Source organism: Panthera tigris, chromosome B3 (assembly GCF_018350195.1).
Source record: "Panthera tigris isolate Pti1 chromosome B3, P.tigris_Pti1_mat1.1, whole genome shotgun sequence".
Taxonomy (NCBI): domain Eukaryota; kingdom Metazoa; phylum Chordata; class Mammalia; order Carnivora; family Felidae; genus Panthera; species Panthera tigris.
The window spans coordinates 73032833-73059447 of NC_056665.1; the positions used below are offsets into that span (position 1 = coordinate 73032833).

At 41.2% G+C, this 26615-nt stretch overlaps 1 protein-coding gene across 1 annotated transcript; it reads right to left on the reverse strand.

The window, feature by feature from the left end:
- Positions 1-4847: 4847 nt before the first annotated feature.
- DAD1 (defender against cell death 1) lies at positions 4848-26560 on the reverse strand. The gene is made up of 3 exons (XM_007097946.3): positions 26196-26560; positions 15750-15924; positions 4848-5089 (listed from the first exon to the last, which is right to left on the reverse strand). Exons 1-2 carry the CDS (start codon positions 26404-26406, stop codon positions 15794-15796), a joined length of 342 nt encoding a protein of 113 aa, XP_007098008.2. The 5' UTR covers positions 26407-26560; the 3' UTR covers positions 4848-5089; positions 15750-15793.
- Positions 26561-26615: the final 55 nt, after the last annotated feature.

A 26615-nucleotide genomic window follows, 5' to 3' on the forward strand; every position in this document is an offset into this window, starting at 1 on the left:
TATGTCCTCCACTCCCCAAAGAACAACACGATTCTATTTATGTGCTTATGTGGTTCTCGATTCTATTTATGTGCTGATGTGGCTCTCGTCCCAGCTAGGATTTAAGGCTCTGAGTGGGAGGCACCTGGTCTGTTCTGATCACCTCTATATCTATTGTACCTGGCACAGAGTAGGCACTCAAATATTTTTTTAACTAAATGATGAATAGAAAGAAAAAGCTCTCCCACCAGATATGTCTTACTAATTAATATCCTGAAACTTGATTGGGGTAAAATGTTAATAGTTGAAGCTGAGTGTTGAGCATCTGGGAGTTTACTAGTCATGTGTGTGTGTGTGTGTGTGTGTGTGTGTGTGTGTAAATTTCTATAATAAAAAGTTAAAACCTAAGTGTTCATCCTTGAATTTTAAAAAGCAGAGCAAGCCAGGGGCACCTGGGTGGCTCAGCTGGTTAAGCATGACTTCGGCTCAGGTCATGCATGATTTCACCTGACCATGAGTTCAAGCCCCGCATCAAGCTGGAGCCTGCTTCGATTCCCTCTCTCTCTCTCTCTCTCTCTCTGCCCCTCCCCCACTCATGCTCTGCCTCTTTCTCAAAAATAAACAAGCATTTAAAAAAATTTTTTTTAAGCAGAGCAAGCTGAATAGCTGACCTAATGAGGGCTCCTGGCAGCGAGGGCTCTCTCCTCTGGGGAGAGGAAGGCCTGCCATTGGCCACCATAGTCCTGTAGCCTAAAGCCAGTAAAAGTGGACGTGCAGCTGAGGGAAAAAAGCAATATGTGTGAAATGGTCCTCAGCGTTTCTGATGACAGCCATGAGAGTACGGACACATTTGTAGAGCAATTACTTTAACAAGGTACTTTCACTTACATTTTGTTGGGACAACATGTGAAGTATGATTATCCCCATGCTTATTATTTTATTATTTATTGCACTCAAAGCCTAATCCAAATGCTTTGGAATAAGACAGAAATAAGATTCAAACCCTAACACTTGCAGACTGAATTTCCATTTCCTCATCTCAAGGAATAGCACCCCCTTCCTCATGGGATTTATAGGGAAACATAAACAGCAGGAGGGCACTTAATACCATTGCAGGCACATGGTAGACACTCCATGTCAAATCACTCACTCTTGGACAGCAAGGGTTCTTACTTTTTAGAACCCTGTGCACTATGCAGTGCAGTACGTAGGTGCCTAATTATTTGCTAAATTTTAGAGACAGCACAAAAGGTCAATACAGACCATAAGCAGCAGAACAGGTTCTTAAATCAACACTTTCCAGTCAAACAAAATGCTTTCTGCAACACCAGGCTGCCTGGGGGAGGGGGAAGGGGTGGCTGGAAAATACATCTCTTTTTCATCCCATCGATAGAAGTTTTGCAATACGCATGGACCTGCTTACTAATTCAATGTAAGCCAATGTGCTTTATTTTGCTTTGCAGAAGCTTCCTCCTACTTCTTTCTTATTTCCCTCATCTGAGAATCCTTGTTCCGAGAAATGTTCTGGTCCCCTCACAGGAGAGATCCATTTTTTTATATTTGTTGAATTTTTTTTTTTTTTAATGAAACGTAGGTACAAAGCCATAGAGCACTCAAACTTTAGACAGCCCAAGCCTCTGGTAACTGGCCAGTGCTCACTTTCTGAACTTCCACAACCAGAGAACAGGCCTCTGTGACCTCGCCAAGTATTTTCCAACCATCATAACAAAAGTATTTTGAAGCCTGAGATGAAAGGGTATGATCAAAGAGGCCAAAGGTATAGGCTGCTAAGAGAAGAAAACACATGAGATGGTTTCCATGTGATAGGGCACAGGAAATGTGTGGGCAGGAGGTGCTCAGGGCTGGGCTTCCCACGGCTGCAGAGAATGGCGGGGAACAGACTCTGTACAGTGGTTGTGGCAAATGGCTTCCGGCCCCACAAAAGAGAACAGAAAATAAAAATAAACCCACCTTATAAAAGGTGTCGAGCTAGAAGCAGCAGGAAATGCTGCTACTCTCTGTACCGTAGTACTCAAAATCCACTCGTTCCACATGCTGTATTGAGCACCCATGTGTAAGGCCCGTGGAGAGACATTATCGCAACACCACCGGTGGGTATTAAGAAAGGTCCAGAAATAAGAAGAGGCATCTAATGAACAGACTACCTATCCTGGTTCAGTGCCTCTCATCTACCATGTCTTTAGCTACTTCAGCTAAAAAAAAAAAAAAAAAAAACACACACCTAAGAGTCAGAAACTCCATTAGGGGAGTGGAGTAGGGGTAACACATTCTTTTAAGCTTGAAGGAATAGTTCCAAAGCTAACTCTTCTGTATATGCATAGCTGAGAACCACCGAGCAAGTCAAACAAGTGAGTCACTTGTAATGAGTTTTTAACTAAATTTAAAAACCCGAACTTCAAAAGCATTCTATAGGCATTTTGCCCTATTACATATGGGGAAAAAGACTTCAAAGATGAATGTTTCCGGTTGATGGTCCCTGGCGTGGGTTAAATGGCCTCTGAAACAATAGCTAACCTGATTAACTATGTATCTCAAGATCATTGAAAGGCATTAAACAAAACTTGATGAAGTTTTGGGAGTGATGGTGGGGTTTGGAACGGACAGTCAAGAAAAAATTCTTGAAGACACTGGTGCAAAAAGGTGATTTTATTAAAGCATGGAGACAGGACCCGTGGGCAGGAAGGGCTGCAGTGGGGTTGTGATGGGTAACTGATTATATACCCTCAGGTTGGGAAGGAGTTAGGGACAGCTTCAGTCTCTAAGGAATTTTGGAAGCAAGGTTTCCAGGACCTTGAGGGGCTAGCTGCTGTTAGGAAAATGCCATTTATTTCTGTTCAGTAAAACCTCAGTCATGAGACCCTTCAGATGTATATCAGGGGGCCATAAGCTTGGAGTATGATTGCCAGCATGTATCTTGGAGGAGTTGAGATAAAGGAAGCTTCCGAAGGAATTTTTATAGGTTAAAAATAACATGTTATATGTTACAGGGTCCTGGGGGATCAGGATGTTAAGGCAAGATTCCCTTTTGCCCCTAGCAAAGTGTCATCATTGAGGCAGCTGAGCTCCTTCCTAGAGGGAGGTCACTCTGCCGGTTTCAAGAACTTGTCAATGGGCTATATAAGCAGTAAGGGAATTTGATTTTTCATTTGCCTTAGTTTCCCACATCACCATGGCCAAGTACTTAAACCCCTTTCCTTTGTTCTTGGGTAGCCAGGCTATCCCATTTTGGGGGAGGGGTTGGGTGCTATTAGCCTGTACTTTGCCCTCAGCTTGCCTCATGCTCCCTCATCAAAACCTGTACATTAAAGTCTCTGAAAATTATGATGTTCTTCCTTGATAAAATTTATATTCCCAGTTTATGACCCATTTGCCTCAAAGTTCAGACTTTTTATCCAAAATACCTGTTTATCAATCTAGGCTAAAAATAGAAGCCTCCTGATAAAGCTTATCGGTATACCATTTAAAGGAAATTAAATTGCTCAATGATAATTTTAGTGAACCAGTATCTCTAAGAATTGTGAGATATACCAAAATTTGAGAACCATTGTTCTAGCTTAGTGCTTCTCAAACTTTAATATGCACATAAAGGGTGCATGAGTGGTTCAGTCAGTTAAGCAACTTCAGCTCAGGTCATGATCTCACAATTCATGAGTTCGAGCCCCATGTTGGGCTCTGTGCTGACAGCTCGGAGCCTGGAGCCTGCTTCAGATTCTCTGTCTCCCTCTCTCTCTGTTGCTCCCCTGCTTGCACTCTGTCTCTCTCAAAAGTAAATAAAGATTAAAGATTTTAAAAATTTTTAATATGCACATGAATCATATGAGAACCATGTTAAAGATTTTCCTGCTATAGGATCTGGGGTGGGGGGGCAGGTGCTTGAGACTCTCCTTTTCAAAGTTCCTAGGTGATTCTGTTGGTCAGAGAACTACATTTTGAGTAGCAAGAATGCAGACCAGGGCTTCTCCAACTTGGCTGCATAGGAGGATCAGCTGTACCTAGTATAGATGCCACCCTCAAAGATTTTTAATTGGTCTGGGGTGTGACCTGGGCACTGGGCTCTCATTTTGAAGTTCCTCAAGCGATTTTAATGTACAGCCAAGTTGGGAGAACCTCTAGAGAACAACCCGTCATCTCAGTAGTCAGCTAAATTTAAATGGTGGAATTCTCAGCATAGCTTAGTTCCTATATATAGCACCCAAGATGGAAACAGAGTTGCTAGCATGATACACATAAATATGCCTACACTTCAACCAGCAGATCTATTGCTCTACACAAGCTGTGTCAGGACTTCTGATCTTAAGCAAGTGACAAAACTGATCTTTAATTTCTTCACGTATGTCATGAGAATTAGAACCCCCGAGACAGTTGAAAGAACAAAACGAGAGAATTATTTGCGCAAGTGGTTTGAAGAGTACCATTTCCTATAAGCAAACACATAAACAATCCTCACATCCTGCACTCCGTTAACACTGCCTAAGAGTTACATTCCACTTTTCGCCACCAAAGCAAGCTGAAACATGTAAATGTGGAAGTACTTAGTTCAATTTCTAACAAAGTGCTTAATGATGCAGTTCCAGGAATGCATTGTGTCATAAGCATGGAACCACCTGTAACAAGTGAGGGATTAGTAAAGGATTACCAGCCTCAGGGAAAAGACAAAGGACTGTCATTTCCCAGGGTCGTCAGCACTGCCTTTTGTCATTAACTTCAGATATACTTAATGAAAACACGGAAGCAGATTCACATTTGCAAGTTATAAACTCCTAAAGAGCTCTGCAGAGGACTGAAGGGAAAGAAGGATTTTAATACCAGTAAAGAAGAAAAATAAAAAACAGAGCCACAGGCAGAGGAAGGAGTGGCATGGAGTTTATTAATTTGAAAGGCAAAAAGGAGGTCCCACTTAATGGAAAGTAGAGGCCATCTTCATAAATGCTCATTACAAAACTGCTCTAACACAGAAGCAAGGGAACTTCTCTGGGCTCTCCACCTACATTCCAAATCAGAGTCGGTAGGAAGTATAAATCGGAAGAAAATCCACGTGTCCAAGTTGCCATCTCAAAAGCTCTTATCCAGGGGAAAGCAAAAAGTGAACCTAAAAGAGAGAAGCAGAAAGGTAAGAGAGATATCCAAGGTTTTTAAAAATGTCTTAGAACACTACAAGACAGGGCCCCAAATCCTTCCAACAAAATTCTAAACCCACAAAGACAAAGACAACTATGGGGTTCCCAAATTCTGGACAGCATTTAAGCCAGGCTAGAAGAACCAGAATAAAGCAAATATTTTTCACAGAACATTTTACAGAGATATCCATAAAAAGGAATGTTCAAATCTGAATCCCAAGCACACCAAGGCAAAACTTACTAAGAGTTGCAGGCATGGGTTTCAACTCCGCTCTAGAATTAATAAGCTACATGACTTAACAGAAGTCACTCTGACCTCTCTGGCTCACAAACTCTTTGGGGGGGAGGAGGGGGACAGGGGTTGCAATTGAGCCTCCAGGGCTTTTCTGGATCTAGAAAGCCTACAAAGCACTACATTTCAGCAGGAAGAACAGGGAGTAAAAGGAAGAATTCAACAGAGAAAAACTCCCAATCTCAAATTTAACACGGAAAGAGAAGAAATAATTTGCACTGACAGATTAGGTTATTTTTGGCAAGAAGGTGGAGGATAACTCCAAGAGAAGCAGCTGCCCTACTGCTAGTCACTTGAGATGCGAGCTGTAAGCTGTGAGATGGGTTCCTCATAGCGTCTCGTGTGCTGCGCTAAGGGTGCAGCCAGAAAGTGGCCCCTTAGATTTAGGGGCTCCAACACACTGAGCCGTCAGTAGCCATTTCTCCTGCAGTGTGCCATTAAAATTCTGCAATCTTCTTTGGCTGCCACGACTTGAAAAGGGCTTGAAAACACTACCTTTCAGAAGAGCTGAGCCACCCTGGCAGGTAAAAGGGCATCACCTTATTTTGCATACCGGTTAAGGTGACCTGGAGATTCTAGCAGCAGAGCTTAATAGAAAGATATTAGACTTCTAGCCAGAGTGCTTTTATGTCAGTAACAATGGTACTTAGAGACATGATACAGAACTGTAGAACATTCTTATATCAATAGAATTGTGAGAAATGCATAAAAGAACAAAAAAAATAAAAAATAAAACAGGGAAAAGTGTTCACAGTGAACAAACAGACCTGTTAAAACTCACCTATTCACTCCACCAAACTTCCTTTTTTTAAAAAATCTTAAGTAATGTCTACACCCAACGTGGGGCTCAAACTCACAACCACAAGATCAAGAGTCACATGCTCTACAAACTGAGCCAGCCAGGTGCCCCACTCCATCAAATTTCTTAAAGCAAAAACTCTCTCAGGATGTCTGGGTGGCTCAGTCAGTTAAGCATCCAACTTCAGCTCAGGTCAGCTGGATTTCACAGTTGGTGGGTTTGAGCCCCACGTCGGGCTCTCTGCTGTCAGCAGAGCCCACTTGGGATCCTCTGTTCCCCTCTCTCTCTCTCTGCCCCTTCCCTGCTCATGTTCTCTCCCTCTCAAAAAAATAATTAATTAATTAAAAAAAAAAAACCACTCTGGCCACAGACTATGAATTATGAATGCATCAGTTCTAATGGCCCAGGTGAGAGCAGACTAGAACATAGGATCATTTGAGTGAGGAGCCTTGAGACAGAATTATAAAAGAAATCATAGTTTAGTACAAAAGTCAAGTCTTAAGCTTCTATGGTATTAAAACTGTCAAACAAATCTAAGGCACGAAGGCTGGTCCATCTAGAAGGCAAAAATGACTCAGGACCTAAGTCTCGTGATAGTGGTTTTCAGAAAATTCTACTTAACAAAGACCTGCTCCCTTCTTTTAAGACAAAACTACATTTACCAGATAGTATTCTAAAAGCAGAGGAGGGGCACCTGGGTGGCTCAGTCGGTTGGGCATCCGACTTCGGCTCAGGTCATGATCTTGTGGTCGCGAGTTCGAGCCCCGCGTCAGGCTCTGTGCTGACCGCTCAGAGCCTGGAGCCTGCTTCGGATTCTGTGTCTCCCTCTCTCTAACCCTCCCCCCGTTCATGCTCTGTTTCTCTCTGTCTGAAAAATAAATAAACATTAAAAAAAAAAAAACTTTAAAAAAATATAAAAGCAGAGGAGCTCGGATTCTTTGAAATGTTAACAAAACTGGACTATTCAACAGCTCAGAAGAATGGCTTCAACTGCTAACCAGGGGATGAAGATTTCAGGAAACTAATCAAATTTCTTCCCATAGTATCAAGACATGCAAAATGGAAGGCACCTACTGAGAAAAATTAGCATGACTTCTTCAGTCTATGTCACCCATGCAGAAAAGACAGTGCCATCTGATCAGTCTGCTCTAATCACCTTAAAAGAAAGCCAGGCACAACACAAAGTTAAAAATAATTATTCTCTGTATAGACATAAAAGATAGTGCCAGACAGGGTCATTTCCATTTGGAATCCGTATTCTTCTCCAGCAGCATCTCTATTCAGACACTAGCACTGAGCAGATAGGCTCAAATACTGATTTTCCTTCAAACCCATCTCATCCTGGATCCCGGTCACCCAATTAACAGTGAAATTAGAGAAAATGTGAATCAAGACCATTCTGCAGAAATTCTAGGTTCCGAGCTCAATGTGAATCACTACAATCTCAGAAGGCACAAATCATGTGTTTCTAAAAATGAGAGGTACAGATCAAGCAGTCTGATCCTCTCATTTCATAGATGAGGAAAGCAGTAGGTACTAGGAGTTTAATAGATTTTTCCAGGGCCGTGCTATCTTTAACACTGAAGCCACCAGCCATACGTGGCTATTTAAACTTAGTTAAAATTAAATAAAATGTAAAAATCAGTGCCTCAGTCACGCACATTTCAAATGTTCATTAACAACACATGGCTAGTGGCTACCATACCAAAGGGTACAGACTTAGAACTATTTCCACGTTGCAGAGTTCTACTAGAGGGCACTGCACCAAGGTCATCCCCTCTGGATAGTCAGGTCTCCTGATCTGCCTTCTCTAGCATGTCTTCTGGACCCAAGATGACCAACTTTGTAGAAATATTTTATTTATTAATTTTAAGTAATCTCTACACTCAACATGGGTGGCCAGGCGCCCAGCAGAAATATTTTAGAGAGCCTACCTTCATCTTTTCTTATCTCTCCTAAGCTTTCTCATTGAAAAAAAAGCAGCTTAATATTTTTAATGAAAACCTTTTAACAAGAAGATGTAATTCATCATCCAAAAGTCTCTGAACAAAATAGAGAAGAAGGAATATGAAAGTTTAGAGTCAAGTATCTGTTATCAAGTTGCCACTCAGTTACTTAACAGTTCCAGGGCCTGGACAAGTTAATTTAAAATTCACCAAGGTTGGCGGGCACTTGGCTGGCTCAGTTGGTGAAGCATGGGACTCCAGATCCTGGGGTCATGAGTTCCAGTCTCACATTAGGTGTAGAGATTACTTTTTAAAAATTAAATTTCACTAAGGTTTAATTACCTCATGTGTAAAATAGGAATACTATCATTCATCAACCTCATTGCAGGAAGAGGCAACAGGATCACATGGGTTAATGTGTCTAAGAGTATATGTGAGTCCCATAAGCCTGATAATATGATAACCGTAAAACATTTCCAAATGTTACCTAATTTTGTAAAAGGTCTTATGCAAACATTGTGCATTTTGTTGTATATACTGACACTAACTTTCTACCTCTTGTGGATGGATGATGGAAATCTGGTAACACGGATAAAAAGCAACAACTGAAGAAAAAAAAGCAAAGCTCAACTGAGGATCCACACAAACAGCACAATCTCCCTGAAATACACTGGGAACTATCATGAATTCTAATAATCACAGGCTATAGCAGCTGCAAGAGAGTGATGAACATCCAGATGATGTGCACTGGGAAACTGGGCCTCAGAAACAAGCTTATCTGTCCAATCAACTAGTTAACAGAGCAAACTCTACAATGCAGGCCTTCCAATTTCTAGTCTCATGCTTGTGCTCCACCCTACAGTCCTTCAAACAAATTGTTTCCTTGGCTTCTTTCTTCCACAGTACTTTCCATGTCTTAGCATCCATGTAACTAATGATTTAGCTATTTTTATAGCATTTTCTTATAGTTGAAAGGGTTTATTTATTCATACACTCATTCAACAAACATGCACAGTGACTGTTCACCTCATGCTAAACCCTGAGGTCCTTCAGGGAATTTAAGAGTTCAGTGGGAGAGACAGGAAAGCAAATGAACAGTTTCATAACTACTGGCTAAATGCAGCACTACAGGTATGCACAATGGGCCCCAGAAAAGACTCCTATACAACAACTTGGGTAGGAATTATCCAAGCTGAAAGGATGGAGTAAGGAGTTAGGGCAGCAATGAACTTCATAAACACAACTCTACTTGATATATTTTTTTTATTGAGAGCTTTAAACAGACCAAATACAAAACAGAGTTCAATCACCAATTAGTCGTTAACTAGTGTTTTTTAGTAAATAAAATAAGCAGATTTAGGGCCTTAATAATGGGTACAGAATCTCCCCCTCCATCTGGTGAAAAAAGGGGGCTGGAAAAAAAAAGATTATACTGTGTGCTTAGCTCAAAATACAGTCTACAAATTTAGAATAGTTCCTTTTTTGAGAACTTACTTGGTGGCTAGCTCTAATTCAGTAAGAGGAAGTGTCAAAGAGAAAATGAAATAAAAACTGAACAGCGCCCCCCCCCCCCCCCCCCCGTTCAAAAAACTTAAAGATTATTACCAGTGGAGGTCATGTTGGGAACAAAAACAGGTCTAGAATGAACCAAAAAGGTGCTCTTCAACTGACAAGAAAAGGAAATAAAGGGAAAATCTGTGGGTCTCTGTGCACTTGAGGTCTTCCCTGGATAACAAAATCCCTAAGCCACATTAAGGTTGCATGACCTTTGGAGCCTAACTCCACACTGCCCACCAGTGGTCAGAATGTAAAGCAACCCCCACCTAGCATGTAAGCCCACTTGGACCTCTGCTGCCCTCCTGCGACTAGAAAAAAACTAGATTTTATCACAAAGGTATCAGTGTTCCCCACCCCCACCCAGCCCCCACCCAACTCAACTTTTGCTTTGTAGTAGTACATTCTCGGCATGAAATGTACGACCCACTAGGTGGCAGTAGAGCCTAAAGAATATTTAGATTCCCGTCCAGAGGAAATTTTCTAGGACACTACACAGAAGTACCCCCTTATTCAAGGTTTCACTTTCCATAGTTACTGCAGTCCATCACAGGGGAAGCAGATGACCCTCCTTCTAAAGTACTGTCAGGTCAATAGTACCCTAACACTAGGTCACAACACCTACATCATTCACCTCACTTCATCTCATCACATAGGCATTTTATCATCTCACATCATCGCAAGCAGGATGAATACAGAACAGTAAGATGTTCTGAGAGAGAATATAGTCACAACACTTTAATTCCAGTATATAATTGTCCTATTTTGTGATTCGTAACTGTTGTTAACCTCTTACTGGGCCTAACTGATGCACTGAACTTTACCACAGGTATATGTATATAGGAAAAACAATAGTATACATAGGGTTCGGAACTATTGGTGGTTTCAGGCATCCACTGGGGGGCTTGGAACGCATCCCCCACAGAGAATAGGGGACTACTGTGCTCCCCTGATAAATTCAAAGAGCCAATAACAATTGTTTGTAAATAGCACTGCTTGTCAGAGTTCTGTTCTGCCCAGCTCGGTTAGTCCCCTTGTTCCAGCCAGGATTAAACACCATGAATTTTTAAAGATCTGTGGGAGAATGGTCTCTATTATAAAAACAAAGCAACACTAACAAGATTTTAGCATGAGCATTGGAGCATTTTGCAAACAACCTCCCCAGGGGCTGAGCACATTTCCAAGCTCAGGTTTGTCCCTTGTGCCCAGTTCACTTTCCCTCAGATCCAGGGACCTTGTCATCAGGAACTTCCCTTCCCAAACTGTGATCCAATGGAGCTGTGTCCCTCTTCTTCATTTCCCTTCAGAACACCTCAGAGAAGCTGACAAATTTTGAAAAGAACTTCACAGACGTAAAGAAACAAACATAGGAAATACTTACAGATAGTATGTAAATTTTAAAATATTCAAATCTACTGAACTGTGTCATAAATTCATCCAAAATAAATTTACAGCCACCTAAGTGCCAGACACTAATCAGCAACTCCAAAGGTCACTAGGAGCATTTTTTACTTTTGGATTTTCATTTTTAGGATCATCTAAAAACTATCATGAGTGGTATGCCTGGCAGTAGAACATGCGACTCTTGATCTCTGGGGTCATTGAGTTTGAGCCTCGCGTTGGGTGTGGAGTTTGCCTAAAAATAAAGTAAGGGGTGTCTGGGTGGTTCAGGTGGTTAAGCGTCAGACTTCAGCTCCGTCATGATCTCACGGTTCATGAATTTGAGCCCCGTATCGAGCTCTGCGCTGACAGTGTGCAGCGTGCTTGGGATTCTCTTTCTCTTTCTCTCTCTCAAAATAAATAAACTTTAGCCAACTATATAACCAGTGCTGCCAACTGAGTGGCACAGAATGGGTTTCCAGGAGACCACATAGGCTGGCTAAAGGTTGGAAAAGGCTGTGTTAATAGATCTAGGTTTTACATTAGTCCTAGCTGAATGAAACTGTCATGAAGCTCAGGTCTTCCAGCAGAGGGAAGGGAACTTCAGCTGAATCTACAATGTCTAATCTGTTCAAAATCTTTTTTTTTTTTTTTAATGTTTATTTATTTTTGAGAGACAGAGACTGAGTGCAAGCAAGGGAGGGGCAGAGACAGAGGGAGACACAGAATCTGAAGCAGGCTCCAGGCTCTGGGCTCTGATGCGGGGCTTGAACCCACGAACCAAGAGATCATGACCTGAGCCAAAGTTGGACACTTAACTGACTGAGACACCCAGGCACCCCTAATCTGTTCAAAATCTTAATTCCCAGCATCGATTGGTTAGGTTATTCTTTCTACTTTTCTGTATTTTTTAAACTTGTTATAATAAAAGCAAAGAAAATAATAAAGAAAGCACAGTGATAAATAACTGATTTTTTTTTTTTAATTTTAACATTTATTCATTTTTGAGAGATGGAGAGAGACAAAGCGTGAACAGGGGATGGGGCAGAGAGAGAGGGAGACACGTAAACCGAAGCAGGCTCCAGGCTCTGAGCTGTTAGCACAGAGCCTGATGCAGGGCTCGAACTCACAGACCGCGAGATGATGACCTGAGCCAAAGATGGACACTTAACTGACTGAGCCACCCAGGCGCCCCAATAGCTGACTCTTTAAACACACTTCTTTAACTCTTCAATTGTCAAATACTCTATAGTAAACAAACAAGCAAAAATGGGGCATAAGAAAACTTTTTTGAAGTCACACTGGATTATCAGGCTTTTTTGTTTTTAATGTTTTATTTATTTTTGAGAGAGACAGACAGAGAGACAGAGAGAGAGTATGAGCAGGGGAGAGGCAGAGAGAAGGAAACAATCTGAAGCAGGCTCCGGGCTCTGAGCTATTCACACAGAACCCAACGCAGGGACTCAAACCCACGAACCCTGAGATCATGACCTGAGCCCAAGTCAGATGCTCAACTGACTGAGCCACCCAAGTGCCCCCCTCATGAGGTTATTTTAAAATTAAAGTAAGACATGGGTGCCTGGGTGGCTCAATCAGTTAAGTGTCCAACTCTTGATTTCGGCTCAGGTCATGATCTTGTGGTTTGTGGGATTAAGCCCCGCAGAATTCTCCCTCTCTGCCTCTCTCCCCTGCTCGAACTCTCTCCCAAAATAAATAAATAAACTTTTAAAAAATAAAAAATAAATAAAAGACACAGAACAAGAAGCACTTAAATCCTGACCTATGGTGAGCTCTCACTATCTGTATGTTAATTTAGTTACTTCTTGAATATTTATTTTTTCAACTCAATGCCATTTTCTTCTGATCTGCCTTTTTTCAGAGTAGCTGCTAGTTTTAAATGTCATCCTCAAATTCATGCAAGAGCGTACACTATAGATGTTTATTCTTTTTATACCCAACCCTCAATGTACTTGGCAAGTATAGAGAATGTTCAATCTGTTTTGTTCTACCTTCTGAGTTGGTATAAATATTGAGAACTTACTTGGAAAATATTTTAAAAGTGTTTTGGCACACTACACATAAAAAGGGCAGGGGTGCCTAGGCGGCTCAGTTGGTTAAGCATCCAGCTCTTGATTTTGGCTCAGGTCAGGATCTCACAGTTCATGAGTTCAAGCCCCATGTCAGGCTCTGCACTGACAGCATCTTTCTCCCTCTGTCTCTGTCCCTTCCCCTGCTTTCTCTCAAAATAAATAATAAAATAAACTTTAAAGAAAGAGTTAGGGGCATCTGAGTGGCTCAGCTGGTTAAGCATCCAACTTCAGCTCAGGTCATGATCTTACAGTTTGTGGGTTCTAGTCCCACGTCGGGGTCTGTACTGACAGCTCAGAGCCTGAAGTCTGCTTCAGATTCTGTGTCTCCCTCTCTCTCTGCCCCTTCCCTGCTTGCTCTCTCTCTCTCTCAAAAATAAACCTTTAAAAATAAAAAAAAGCTAAAATAAAAAGCACATAAAAAGGGAAAATAGATACAGGTTTAAAAGTAGGAGAGTATAACCTGTGTCAAATGATCTCTGTGAAAAATCTTTTGGACAATGTCCGAGAAAAGGATTTTTCAATGAGCATACTCTCTACAGAATGATTTACCACTATAATCTAGGATTGGAAGATTTTGCTCTACCTTGGGCCCATTAATTCCCAGTTGAACAAGTGGCCCTACATTGTTAATATGGTCTGCAGTATGCAATTCCTGCTGAGCCTGCTTTTTTGTCTCTGTTTTTGTCATAATTTTGAAATACTAAGCTCTCTGCAGCAGAGTCCTCTTCCAATCACGTCGGCCATAGGAAATCATTTTCTATGATTTGGTATCTCCCTGAGCCTAAAGAACACCCTTGAATTGTTTGCTCTGTTCCCTTCCTAAGCATACACATGACTCATCTAGAAAAAATAATTTTAGTAATCTAAAGCAAATCAGTCAAAAGACCTATGACTTTCCCAGCAAGGTTACTATCAGAGAGCCCAAGAGTCACTCATGAGGTTTGTAAGTATAAGGTCAATGTTGGTGGTTTGGTTTTTTAGCTGTACTCAAAGAGTTATCATCCTCAAATACCTTGTCTGCTGCCTCTGCTCCCAAATGGCATATAGCTCCCTTCTCTGGACTCCCACAGTACTTTGTTCAGATCTTTGGTGTGGCTCTAACTATGCTGAATTTTAACTGCTATGTTTATAGGCCTTCTCCTCTACTAGAAAAGTTAAGACCCACATTTTACTTTTGTTTGTATTCCCAGTAACAAGGCACTGACTGCCACATAGAAGGTGTGGTAAGGGGAGGGAGGGGGACAACTCAAGCCCTGATCAGGTTTCCAAAGAGTTAAACTGTATCAGAATAGTAGAAAGAAGTACTTCTCAAACTTTTTCACTGAAATAAACCGTTTCTGTCAACTTACCACTACCAAAAATGAAAACTTACCTGAATTAACAGAACTGTTTTTGAAGCAGTTATCAATGACAAAAAGAATCCATGGAACACTGTAAGCAACTGATTCATTCATGCCAGAAATTAATGTACAGTCCTTGTCGCATTATTGCATACACTTTGGACAGAGTCGCTAACTCTTGTGTTATACTGCCAATTAGTACAAACATGACAGATTTCTAAGTAGTGACAGAGGCTAGTCCTAGGATATTCTTCCCCCAAAAAGGATAACATTTCCTAAGGTTCTTTTTTTTCCTACCACCCAATAGCAACACTAAATGTTATGATGGAAAGGCAAAGAAAATAGCACATTCGCTCATCGTAAGCCAGGTAGGGTACTAGAGGAGCACTAGGCCAAGGGCACCACTAGGGAAGGCACCACTCTGCAACCACCTAGCTGTGTGGCCACAGAAGGCCTCTGTTTTCTCATATATAAAATAACAGTGTCAACACACAGTTTGGAAACCACTCATGTGCTTCTTAGAGATTTAGGATTCTGCTTGGGAGGAAGAAAGGCCAAGCAGAGAGGGCTTTTCAATTCTGTCAATCAAAACAACTCCAGCTCCATTGCTGTTTTATATACTGAGATTCTACATAAGAGTTTAGAGAAAAAGGAGTTCTACGCTAATAAAGGGAAAATGGCAAACGAACCAAATGACATTTCATCATATATTTTAAAGTCTTCCCCCAAGCTAATCCAATTTCCCCATTTATTTCCACTTTAGCACACATTATTAGCAAATGGCCACAGTCCTTCATTCAGCATATACTGGATGTCTACCAGATGTGAGCATTCTACTAGGGGAACAATGGCCCAGCATTTAAAAGTTACCTGAGATCAAAGAAAAAAATTATAGAGCAAATCTCAAGGCAGAACCTACAATTTATGTCTCTTCCAAGATTTCTGTTATTTTCATGAAGTTACTGATGCAGAAATTTAGGTATTAGCTACAGGCAAAGTCTTACTTTCTGTTATCTTAATGATTTGCAAAACAGTGAGAAGAGAAGGCAATGACCAAGAGAGACAGCACTGAAGACTCATGATCATATTAATGCTTTGCATTCCAATAGAAAATTCTGCAAATGTCTTATCAGCAATATGGGAACCCGGGCAACTATAATCAAAACCAGCCACACTCAACTTCCATGCCTAAAATCAACATTATGGCACAAGGGCTATGATCACTACTTACATTCTTCTAGCCTCCTACTTCTCAATTAAGTAAATGGGAGTAATTCAGCCAACGAAGTTCATTACGACAAGGTGCAGGATGGTGCTGGCAAAGAGAAAATCAGCAAAAGCTCGTTCTGGGGAGATGCCTTGGAAATCCGCTTTGTTCTGTGGGTTGATCTGTATCCTGAGGCAAACTGCACATGAAGCAAAACATGAAAATGATTATCTAGAAAAAAACACAAATATGACTGCTAATGAACACACCCATACTCTACGTCCCAATAATTCTAACAGAAATGATGCATAAGTGCATCCAAAGGCACGTACAGGAATGATACCCAGGACAGCCCCAAACGAGAAACAATCTAAATGTCTCTCAACAGGCAAATGGATAAACTATGGCATATGCACACAATAAAGTACCATGCAGCAGTGAAAAAGAACTTCACAATATGAAGACCTCCCACAAATATGTTAAGCAACACAATCCAGACACCAAAAACCTATGCTGTATGATCCCATCTATATACAGTTTAACAGGAGGCAAACCAATCCACGAAAATATAAGCCATATAAGCCTCTTTCACAGGAAGAGGAATGACTGGGAAGGTGTAAGGAGGGCTCTAGGTGCTGGTAATGTTCTGCTCTGGGTGCCGGCCAGACAGGTGAATTTAAGAATTCATGATGGTACAACTCAGTTTTATGTTCATGTTTAAGTTAAAAGAAAAAAATATGATGTGTCAGATTAAAAACCAAAAGCTCACTCAGAAAAAGATATATATTACTAACATATCTTCAGAACTCTCCTATCTCCTGACTTAAATTTATAATTACACCTCGATTGGGGTGTAGGTGAGGCAGTAACAAAGAGGCCGGGCTGAATGACAAAAAGTTATAAAACCGTGAATTTTTTTTTTTAGCTCATTTATTTATTTTGAGAAAGAGAGTGCATGTATGAGCAGGGGAGGGGCAGAGAGAGAAAGGGAGAGAGAGAATCCCAAGCAGACTCCACACGGTCAGTGCGCAGAGACCTATGCAGGGCTCAAGCCCATAAAACCGCAAGATCATGACCTGAACCAAAATCAAGAGTCGGATGCTTAATCGACTGAGCCACCCAGGCACCCCAAACTGTGAATTATTTTCTAATAAAATGTGCATAATATTGGATAGCACAGACTATAAATAGAAGATGCTTATCCATGAGGACATCATAGTTATCATCTTTGATATTAAAGTTCTAGCAGCTGCTTGTCTCAAAAAAAGGCAAGAGATCTAAACTATATAACGTTGACAGAGAACTCTCCACTGCCACACTCTAGATCCCTGAAGATGCCAACCTGATACATTAGCCACAGTCACCATTTGACATGAAACGGAAGTTCTACGAGTACACTTTTCCAAAATATCTTTATGCCTGTGTTAAATAATTACACTACTTAAGAAAATCTAAATTTGCTTCAGGCTAGCAGCCCTTACATCACCAACCAAGAAAATGAAATGAACTGAGATCTAACCCAAAGATCAGAAAACTACCAGATTAGTTCTCCAGAGGCCATTACCATGGCAACAGTTTTCATTACGCTTAAACATGTAAATACTGTGGAAACACTACTGATCTTTTCAAGCACCTGGACTCTTCAAAATATGAAGGACACTGACTGAAGCAAGGGCAACCAATTAAAATCCCGCTGTGGAGAGTACAGACTGGTTCAACCATTTGGGAGAGTTGGCAATATCCATTAAAATTTTAAATGTTTTTACTTTTTGAATAAGGAATTTGTCTAGCAGAACAAAGAATTTCTAACAGCATGTTCATAAAGTTGAAAAAAAAGTGAAAGCAGTCCAAATGTCATCAAGGGGATTATTTCAATAAATTACACTACAGACATGCAATAAAATCCTATGCAATTATTTAAAAAAAGAGAGATAAATTCTCTATATCCTGACAGTAAAGACAACCAAGATATATTAAGTGAAGAAAAAAAAAAAGCCAAAAAATTATTCCATTCTCCATTTCTCTTTAAAAAAAAGATATTTTCTCATTTCTGTTAGTTGGAACCTGGGAAAAAATATGGAGAAATAGATATCAAACTATTAACAGTGGCTCTGGAGATGGAGGGTGGGGACAGAGTACTGTTTCAGAAAATATGAGGGGACAAAAGAGAAGCTCCCTGTGAAGGTTGGTAAGGTAATGAATCGATGCGTTTTCATTACTACAATCACAGTAAGCCACCTTATTTTATTGACAATGTAAGAATCAGAGTTCCATGGAGACAGAAAGGACCTTGGAGTTATAAAGGCCAATACCCATCTGATACATAAAATGCCCAAGAAGAGATGGGGGTGGGGCATACTGGCGGAGGGTGCATGATCACCTGGGAAGTTTTCCAAAGTATACTCACCACTACTAGAATCTGATAAGCCATCCCTAGGTAAGGAATTACAAACCTTCCAGAACCTGTGTTACTAATAGGGGTGTCCTATTCCTCATAAGCACTGGGATACAAACATGGCAAAGAAAATCTGTTCAAAAAGCTCCTCCACAAATGATCATTCAGTCTCTCCCTAAGCACTTCCAAAGATGGAAATTTACTACCTCCTAAGGCAGACAACTTCATTTAAGCAGTCCTAATTCAATCTATCTCCTTAAATGTTCATTCATCCAGCAAATTATTTACTGAGCACCTATTATGTGCCATGCATCATCCTAGGTGCTGGGAACATGGCACAGAACAAGACAGACAAGAGTCTGGCTCCCAAGAAACTTACACTCTAATAGAGAGAAACATATAATAAGTAAGCAAATAAACAAGGAAATATCAGGTAGTGATTATGTGCCATGAAGAAAATAAAACAAGGAAAGGTTCAATTTGGAGTTTCAGACCAGACATCACGTGAAGATGAGGCAAGAGGATTTACTAATTTGGAATGCAGGGAATGGGTCAGAACTAAAAACATCAATGTGGTAAATTGTAGTTATATAGACATTAAACTCACCTACGGAAAGAAATTGGAGAACAGGAGGTATCTAGCATCATGTCCTCAGACAGAGAAGTACCGAACACAAACAGTAGGAAGGGAAAACCAATGAGGTGAGAAGGAACAACCAGGAGAGTGTAGTGCTATAAAAGCTTCAAGAAGAAAGTACTTCCAATAGGAGGCAGCAGCCAACCATGTTAAATACTAAATGTTGTTGCACATTCAGGCAAGGTGAAATAGATGGCCATTAGGTTTGGCAAGATGGCAAGCAGTTTCACTGAGCAGTGGAACAGACCACCTCAAGAGTGGGGTAAGGAATGAACGGTAAGTGAGAAAGAAACAGCAACTATTCTGTCAAGGCATTCTGTGATGATGGGGAAGAAATGGAATGGCAGCTGGAGGTGTTTCTGGGGCCAAATTTTTTTTTTGTTTGTTTATTCTTGGGAGAGAGAGAGAATGTGAGCGTGTGAGCAGGGGAAGGGACAAAGAGAGGGAGAGAATTCCAAGCAGGCTCCATGCCGTCAGTGCAGAGCCCGACGTGGCGCTCAAACCCACAATTTAAGATCATAAGCTGAGTCAAAATCAACAGTCGGATGCTTAACTGACTGAGCCACCCAGGCTGCCCTTAATTGGATAATATTAGAATCTGCATATATGATGGGAATGATCCACTAGAGAGAGAGAGGCTTTTTTTTTTGGTGGGGGGGGGGAGGGGTTGGGTGTTTTGTTTTGTTTTGTTTTTGGTGCAAAAAGGTGATTTTATTAAAGCAGGAGGACAGGACCCGTGGGCAGGAAGATCTGCTGAGAGAAAAATAATAATGCAGAATGAAAAGATGATTGCATAAGTTGAGTCCCTGAGGGAACAAGAGAACACTACCCAAGTGAAGGAGCTGGCATTGGGCAGGAAAGGGACACATCAACCATTATCATGGGAAGTCAAAGAGTAAGGGTACAGGTGCAGATGTGCTGCCAGGATTCCTTGCTGGGAAGACGAAAGGATTCCTGTCTACCTTTTTAGTAAAAAAATAAAACAAGATCATCAACTGAGAATAAAGGAAAAGAGGATATACAGAAGAGAGTTAAGAGAGAAGTTATAATGCATTATTTTGGAAAAGCAAACATTTAAGGGAGTATTATAGGACCACTGGGTAAGTGGTCCTGTTATGTGTGCCCATGTGCCTATTTTCACCATACTTCTCCATCAGAACACTCCATCCAGGTACTTGTCTGTATCTCCCACTAGATTATAAACTCTAGGACAGCAGAGACCATGTCTGTGGGTCTCACAGCTCATCCTCAGTACATGGCAGAGAATCTGGCACATAACTGCTTAGTATTCACTTAATTATTACGGGCACACTCACGATTTAACATATACAGTGTTAAGCACTGAAGATGAACAGATGAAAAGACAGTCCCTTTCCTCAAGAGGCCCATCTTCCAGAGTGAAGACAGACACACAAACAAATATATACAGCACAGTATCAAAGTGCCACACCTCCCTCCCACCCTCTCTCTCTCACACACACACACGCACGCACGCACGCACACACACACACACACACACGTGAAAGAAGAATATAGAAAAAAGACCAAAATCTGTTGGAGGAGTCAGGGAACGGTTCCAAAGGGAAGCAGCACTTGAGCTAAGCTAAGAAACAAAGGAATTTCCCAGGCAGTCAAGCAAAAGTAAAATAGCTTGAGACATCACAGCACGTTCAGAGAATATCAAGTAACAAATGCTAGGGTATGAAGTACAGAGGAAGCAGAGACAAGAGATGAAACTGGAGATATAGATGGGATCAGATCATGAAAGAGCCTGGTGCCATGAAAAAGATTTTTAGGGGCACCTGGGTGGCTCAGTTGGTTAAACTTCCAACTTCAGCTCAGGTCACGATCTCATGGTTCATGGGTTCGAGTCCTGTGTCGGGCTCTATGCTGACAGCTCAGAGCCTAGAGCCAGCTTCAGATTCTGTGTCTCCTCCCTCTGCCCTTCCCCTGCTCACAGTCTCTATCTCTCTCAAAAACAAACAAACAAACAAATAAATAATTTTTTTTAAGGTTTTTAATTTTTCACTGGGACACTGACAAATTTTATGCGGGGAGTGGAATGATCTGATTTGCAAGTCAAATCGAGCCCACAAACACAAGTGGAAGACAGACTGGAGGGAAAGAGACCAGAGGCTGGGACACAAGTGAGGAAGATTACAGTGGTCTAAATAAGGGATATTGAGGGGTGCCTGGGTGGTTCAGTCGGTTAAGCATCCAACTGTGGCTCAGGTAATGATCTCGCAGTTCGTGAGTTCAAGCCTCGCATCAGGCTCTGTGCTGACAGCTCAGAGCCTGGAGCCTGCTTCAAATTCTGTGTCTCCCTCTATCTCTGCCCCTCCCCTGCTCATGCTCGGTCCCTCCCTCTCATAAAAATAAACACTAAAAAAATTTTAATAAAAAATAAATAAACAAGAGATACTGAGAGCCTTGGTCACTGAGGATGGAGAGCTAGCTACAGATATGAAAGAGATTTAGAAACAGGAACAAGGTTAGCAAACTTCCAATCTCTGGGATAGCAGTTATGGTAGATAATATTAGGGCCCATAAATCTGATAGATAATTCCCAAAGAAATGCTGGACCCCAGTCCACATGGCCCAATAGCTCCCATGAGATAAATACTCTGGTTTAGGCATCCTTGCCTTTTAAATTCAAACTGCTTTTGGATTTGTACACTGGAAGAAACGAACTATTTTTTTTTAATCCAAAACTGTTTCATATAGATTAGAGAATAAAATAAATCAAAGCTGTAAACTGACTTAAAAACTGATTTCAAGATCAAAGACTTATTTTTAAAAATCTTCATGTTTTCTGCTTATCTCTCCTAAATAGTACTCTGAATGAGTAGAAAGAGGGATTTCACTTAGGGTAAAAAAGGAAACTAGAAGGGCTGCCAACCCGGGAATGTTACTCTAACAAAGGGACAGATGTCCTCAGCTAGAGATATCTAACCATAAGATAAACAGTCAGCTGCTAAGGAAATGTGAAATCTGTCTTTTCAAGCTTACTATACTTTACACTGTTGATCCAAAAAAAAAAAAAAAGATTTATCAATGGCAATTTTCTACCTCTGGCTCCTTGAAACCACAGGTAAGTCTCCTAGCCATAAGGGAATAGAAGAAAACAGACTATTTTCACTGACACCAAATTAACACCAGGTTTTTTAAAAATGTGACAGTAAAAAAAAGAAAGAAAAAAGAAAAAAAGTGTGATAGCATTCTATATTAGTTAAAAATATACTGATCAATTTCCAAAGAACATATGTTAAATTAACACATGTAGAAGGAATGGAACAAAACAGGCTGCCAAAAAGAAATTAGGAAACCAGACAAAGTAAGTTTTCCCTCCAATTCATCAGTGTAGGCTAACACCAATTGTAAGTCTCTCCCTTATTCAAATTTAGAAAAAAAGCAGGGAGTAGAGGGGAAGGCACCTGCCTGGCTCAGTCAGAAAAGCATGCAACTCTAGGTCTCCAGGTTTTGAGTTCAAGCCCCACACTGGGTGTAGAGATTGCATAAGTTAAGTAAATAAATAAAAATAAAATAAAGTAAAATAAAATAAAATCTAAATCCTGAGATGCTTTCCCATTACCTACAGAGTAAAATCTTTGGCCTGGCACTCAAAGCTCTAGCATCCGCACTACCTAAACTTTCAACATAACCTCCTACAATCCCATTCTCCAGCTAAATGGCCTCCTCCCTCCTCTTCCAACAGGAAACCACAGGAAAATTAGCAACCCAGCACCATAAACAGGTACAAGGCTTCCCTTCCCAACAATCACAACAAAGGATAAACTCCAAATTTCAAATTTCCCATTAAAATATCTCCTGTTGAGGGGCACCTGGGCAGCTCAGTCAGTTGAGCATGACTTCAGCTCAGGTCATGATCTCACAGTTTTTGAGTTTGAGCACGGCATTGGGGCTCACTGTATGCAGTGTGGAGCATGCTTCAGATCCTTGTCCCCCTCTCTCAAAAAATAAATATTAAACATACACACACACTTTAAAACATCTCCTGTTGGGGAACCCTCTTGCACTGTTGGTGGGAATGCAAATTGGTGCAGCCGCTCTGGAAAACAGTATGGAGGTTCCTCAGAAAATTAAAAATAGACCTACCCTATGACCCAGCAATAGCACTGCTAGGAATTTATCCAAGGGATACAGGAGTACTGATGCATAGGGGCACCTGTACCCCAATGTTTATAGCGGCACTCTCAACAATAGCCAAATTATGGAAAGAGCCTAAATGTCCATCAACTGATGAATGGATAAAGAAATTGTGGTTTATATACACAATGGAATACTACGTGGCAATGAGAAAAAATGAAATATGGCCTTTTGTAGCAACATGGATGGAACTGGAGAGTGTGATGCTAAGTGAAATAAGCCATACAGAGAAAGACAGATACCATATGGTTTCACTCTTATGTGGATCCTGAGAAACATAACAGAAACCCATGGGGGAGGGGAAGGAAAAAAAAAAAAAAAAAAAGAGGTTAGAGTGGGAGAGAGCCAAAGCATTAGAGACTGTTAAAAACTGAGAACAAACTGAGGGTTGATGGGGGGTGGGAGGGAGGGCAGGGTGGGAGGGAGGGCAGGGTGGGTGATGGGTATTGAGGAGGGCACCTTTTGGGATGAGCACTGGGTGTTGTATGGAAACCAATTTGACAGTAAATTTCATATATTAAAAAATAAAAAAAATAAATAAATAAATAAATAAAAAATAAAATAAAATAAAATAAAATAAATAAAAAATAAAAAAATAAAACATCTCCTGTTGGGGCGCCTGGGTGGCTCAGTCAGTTAAGCGGCCGACTTCAGTTCAGGTCATGATCTCACGGTTCGGGAGTTCAAGCCCCGCATCGGGCTCTGTGCTGACAGCTCAGAGCCTGGAGCCTGTTTCGGATTCTGTGTCTCCCTCTCTCTGACCCTCCCCCATTCATGCTCTGTCTCTCTCTGTCTCAAAAATAAATAAACATTAAAAAAAAAAAAAAGAAAAAAAAAAAAAACATCTCCTGTTGAGGATCTGGGCTAACAATGAGCAGAGAGGTAGTAAGGGCATTTAATAAGGGCAACGCTGTCAAAAGAAATGCAGACGATACCCTTTGATGGTAACTATGAACTGTGATGAATGCTTTCTTTTCCTGAAGCAACTTTCATTTCTCTGGCCCAATTACCTGTAATCTAACAGTTTTGGAAATCCCAATCCCCCATATTGACTCCACTAATAAAGTGCCCTTTCACAGACATTCTCTTCAAAGACAAGCTATGACTTCTTACTAGGGAGGTGGGTAGGGAGTCTGCCAACTCAACTGTAGATACAATAGCTTCAAAAACAGGAAAAATTATCTGCTCAAAAAATCTTCTGGTTTTCGGGTGCCTGGGAGGCTCAGTCAGTTAAGTATCTGACTTGACTCAGCTCACATCATGATCTCACAGTTTGTGGTATTGAGCCCCAAGTCAGGCACTGCGATGACAGCACAGAGCCTGCTTGGGATTCTCTCTCGCTCTCCCTCTGCCCATCTCCACTCTCACATGGACACCACTCTCACTCTCAAAATAAATAAACATCTTTAAGAATTTGTTCCCGGGGCACCTAGGTGGCTCAGTAGGTTAAGCATCCAACTTCAGCACAGGTCACAATCTCGCAGTTCATGGCTTCAAGCCCTGCATCAGTCTCTGTGCTGACATCTCAGACTCTGGGGCCTGCTTCAGATTCTGTGACTCCCTCTCTCTCTGCCTCTCCCCTGCTCATGCTCTGTCTCTCTCTCCCCACTGCCACCCCCAAAAAAAAAAAAAAAAAAAACATGTAAATAAATAAATATTAAAGATAATAAATAAAATAAAAATAAAAATAATTTGCTCTGGTTTTATCACATTAATAATCTACAACTGTAGTCCATACCTACTCTTCAGTAAATCACACTCTTCCATATAGCCTTGAGGAAGCATTCTTAACCTTAAGAGGCTTATGAAACCAGGGAGACTTCAGCAATAAACTTTCTTTTTAATCAGCTTGGGCCCCACCCTATTCCTACTCCTGCAGACCTAGAAGGCAAAAATCATCAAACAAAAGTCACTGGAGGTTCTCAAAATTCCTTCTCCAGCCTAGATAATAAAAATCCTAGTCACAAAAAGTCGGGGGCAGGGTGAGGGCAGGTGGGATAGGTCAGGAATCTGGAGCAAAAAGGGTAGTGCATCTGGGGTATATGATGGTGGTAACATTTGAACTGATAGCCAGGATGCTGCCACAAAGAACCTAGTGTTGGTCCTCTAGGACAAAACTCAAAATCATAATGAAACATCCAACTAACAGACTATTAACTCTCAAACTCCAGACCAAGCTAGTGCACAAGTCAGTAAGTCTTCAGGCTTAGTTCTGAGAAAGCAAAATATCTCTGGTTTGAGTCTGAAGTAGCATTTGTGTAAAAGCCATTCTATAGACCTATAAGCAGAGAACCACTATAAATTAACAATTCTAATCCTGTATTTTGTCTGTGCCCCACCTAAACTGTACACTCATTAAGAACAAGGAACATAAACCTGATGCACCTCCAAAGCTTTTATCACAGTATTTGTATTTGATTCAAAATGCAATTGATGGCCTGACTGATAATAATCACACTGGGAAAAAAAATTAATTCTGGCATGTTCTCAAAGTCAGAGAGAAGACGATACCAGGGACTGGAAAGGCCATCTGATGGCCACCTATAAAGTGGACTGCCTAACACTCATGGGCCAAGCCTGAACTTGTCATTCATACAGTTCCTACTGGGCAAGAAAGGTCAGATTTTGGCAAAAATTTATGGGACAGTCAACTCTTGTTAAATATGACTGTCTACAAGGTATCAAATGCTGGGAATCAGAATAAAAGCTAAAACAGAACCATGTAAATAAAAACTGAGTTCAGGCTAATGAAATAACAGTTTCATCCACAAGAAATCAGTAGAAGCACCTAAAAGCCAAAGTCAAGTAAAGGTTGATTCAATGAGCAAACCACCTGTATTTATATTTCTTACACTGTTCATTGAAATGTTTCACTGGCGGTTAGCAGTGATTAGGCCAAGTTGAGAGAGATGCTTTCAGAGCTGGGTTTCCATTTTAAAGGTCTACCAACTTTAAAGATATGTTAAAGCTAAATGAAAGTTGGAATGGAGTTTTCCTGGACCAATAGGAACATAGTGTACTGGATCACCAAGTTGAGCAGCAGCATGAAGGGAGTTTTTCTAGAGACTTAATTCCAGCTCCTAGGCGGCTGTTTGGCATTAGGCTTGTGGTAACCTTTCCGAGCCTCAATTTCCCCATTCACAAGAGGGCAATGCAGCTCCTCTCATAACGTCACGAGGCGGGGAGCTGATACAAAAAAGAGTGCTGTGGGAATAAAAGCAGTGCGCCAAAGTAAACACATTATTACTGCGATTACTTATAGAATCATTACCCGCTAGGATGAAGCTCCCCACACAAGAGATGAAGCCCGAGAGAAAAGAGTTGAAGGGGAAGGTCCCCACGAGGAGGCAATAACCGAACTGCAGCGCCCCGGTCAGCAGTATGTACAGGAGGTACGCGTCAAGCAACTTCAGACGCTGAGGAGTGGAGCTCAAGTACTCTTCTAAGAACCGCGAGATGACGGACACTACCGACGCCGACATGACTACACACTCGGTCCTCCGGCCTACCCTCAGCAAACACCTGGCGAAACCGATGGCCACACCGGATGTAGCCTTAGCGCCTGCGCACCGCTGTGGCCCAGCTCCGCCCTTTCCGATTTGCCACTTTGCGCAGGCGTACACGCAGGCCAGGGCGCGAAACAACTAATGCGCAGACGCAGAATACATCCACAGAATGAGCGCTGCGGCCA

Excerpts from the sequence above, each read along its gene's own strand:
- DAD1 (XM_007097946.3), bottom strand. The coding sequence starts at position 26,406 with ATGTCGGCGTCGGTAGTGTCCGTCATCTCGCGGTTCTTAGAAGAGTAC. Across the intron at positions 15,925-26,195 it reads GGGGAGCTTCATCCTAGCGG|TTTGCCTCAGGATACAGATC; the intron begins GTAATGATTCTA and ends CTTCATGTGCAG.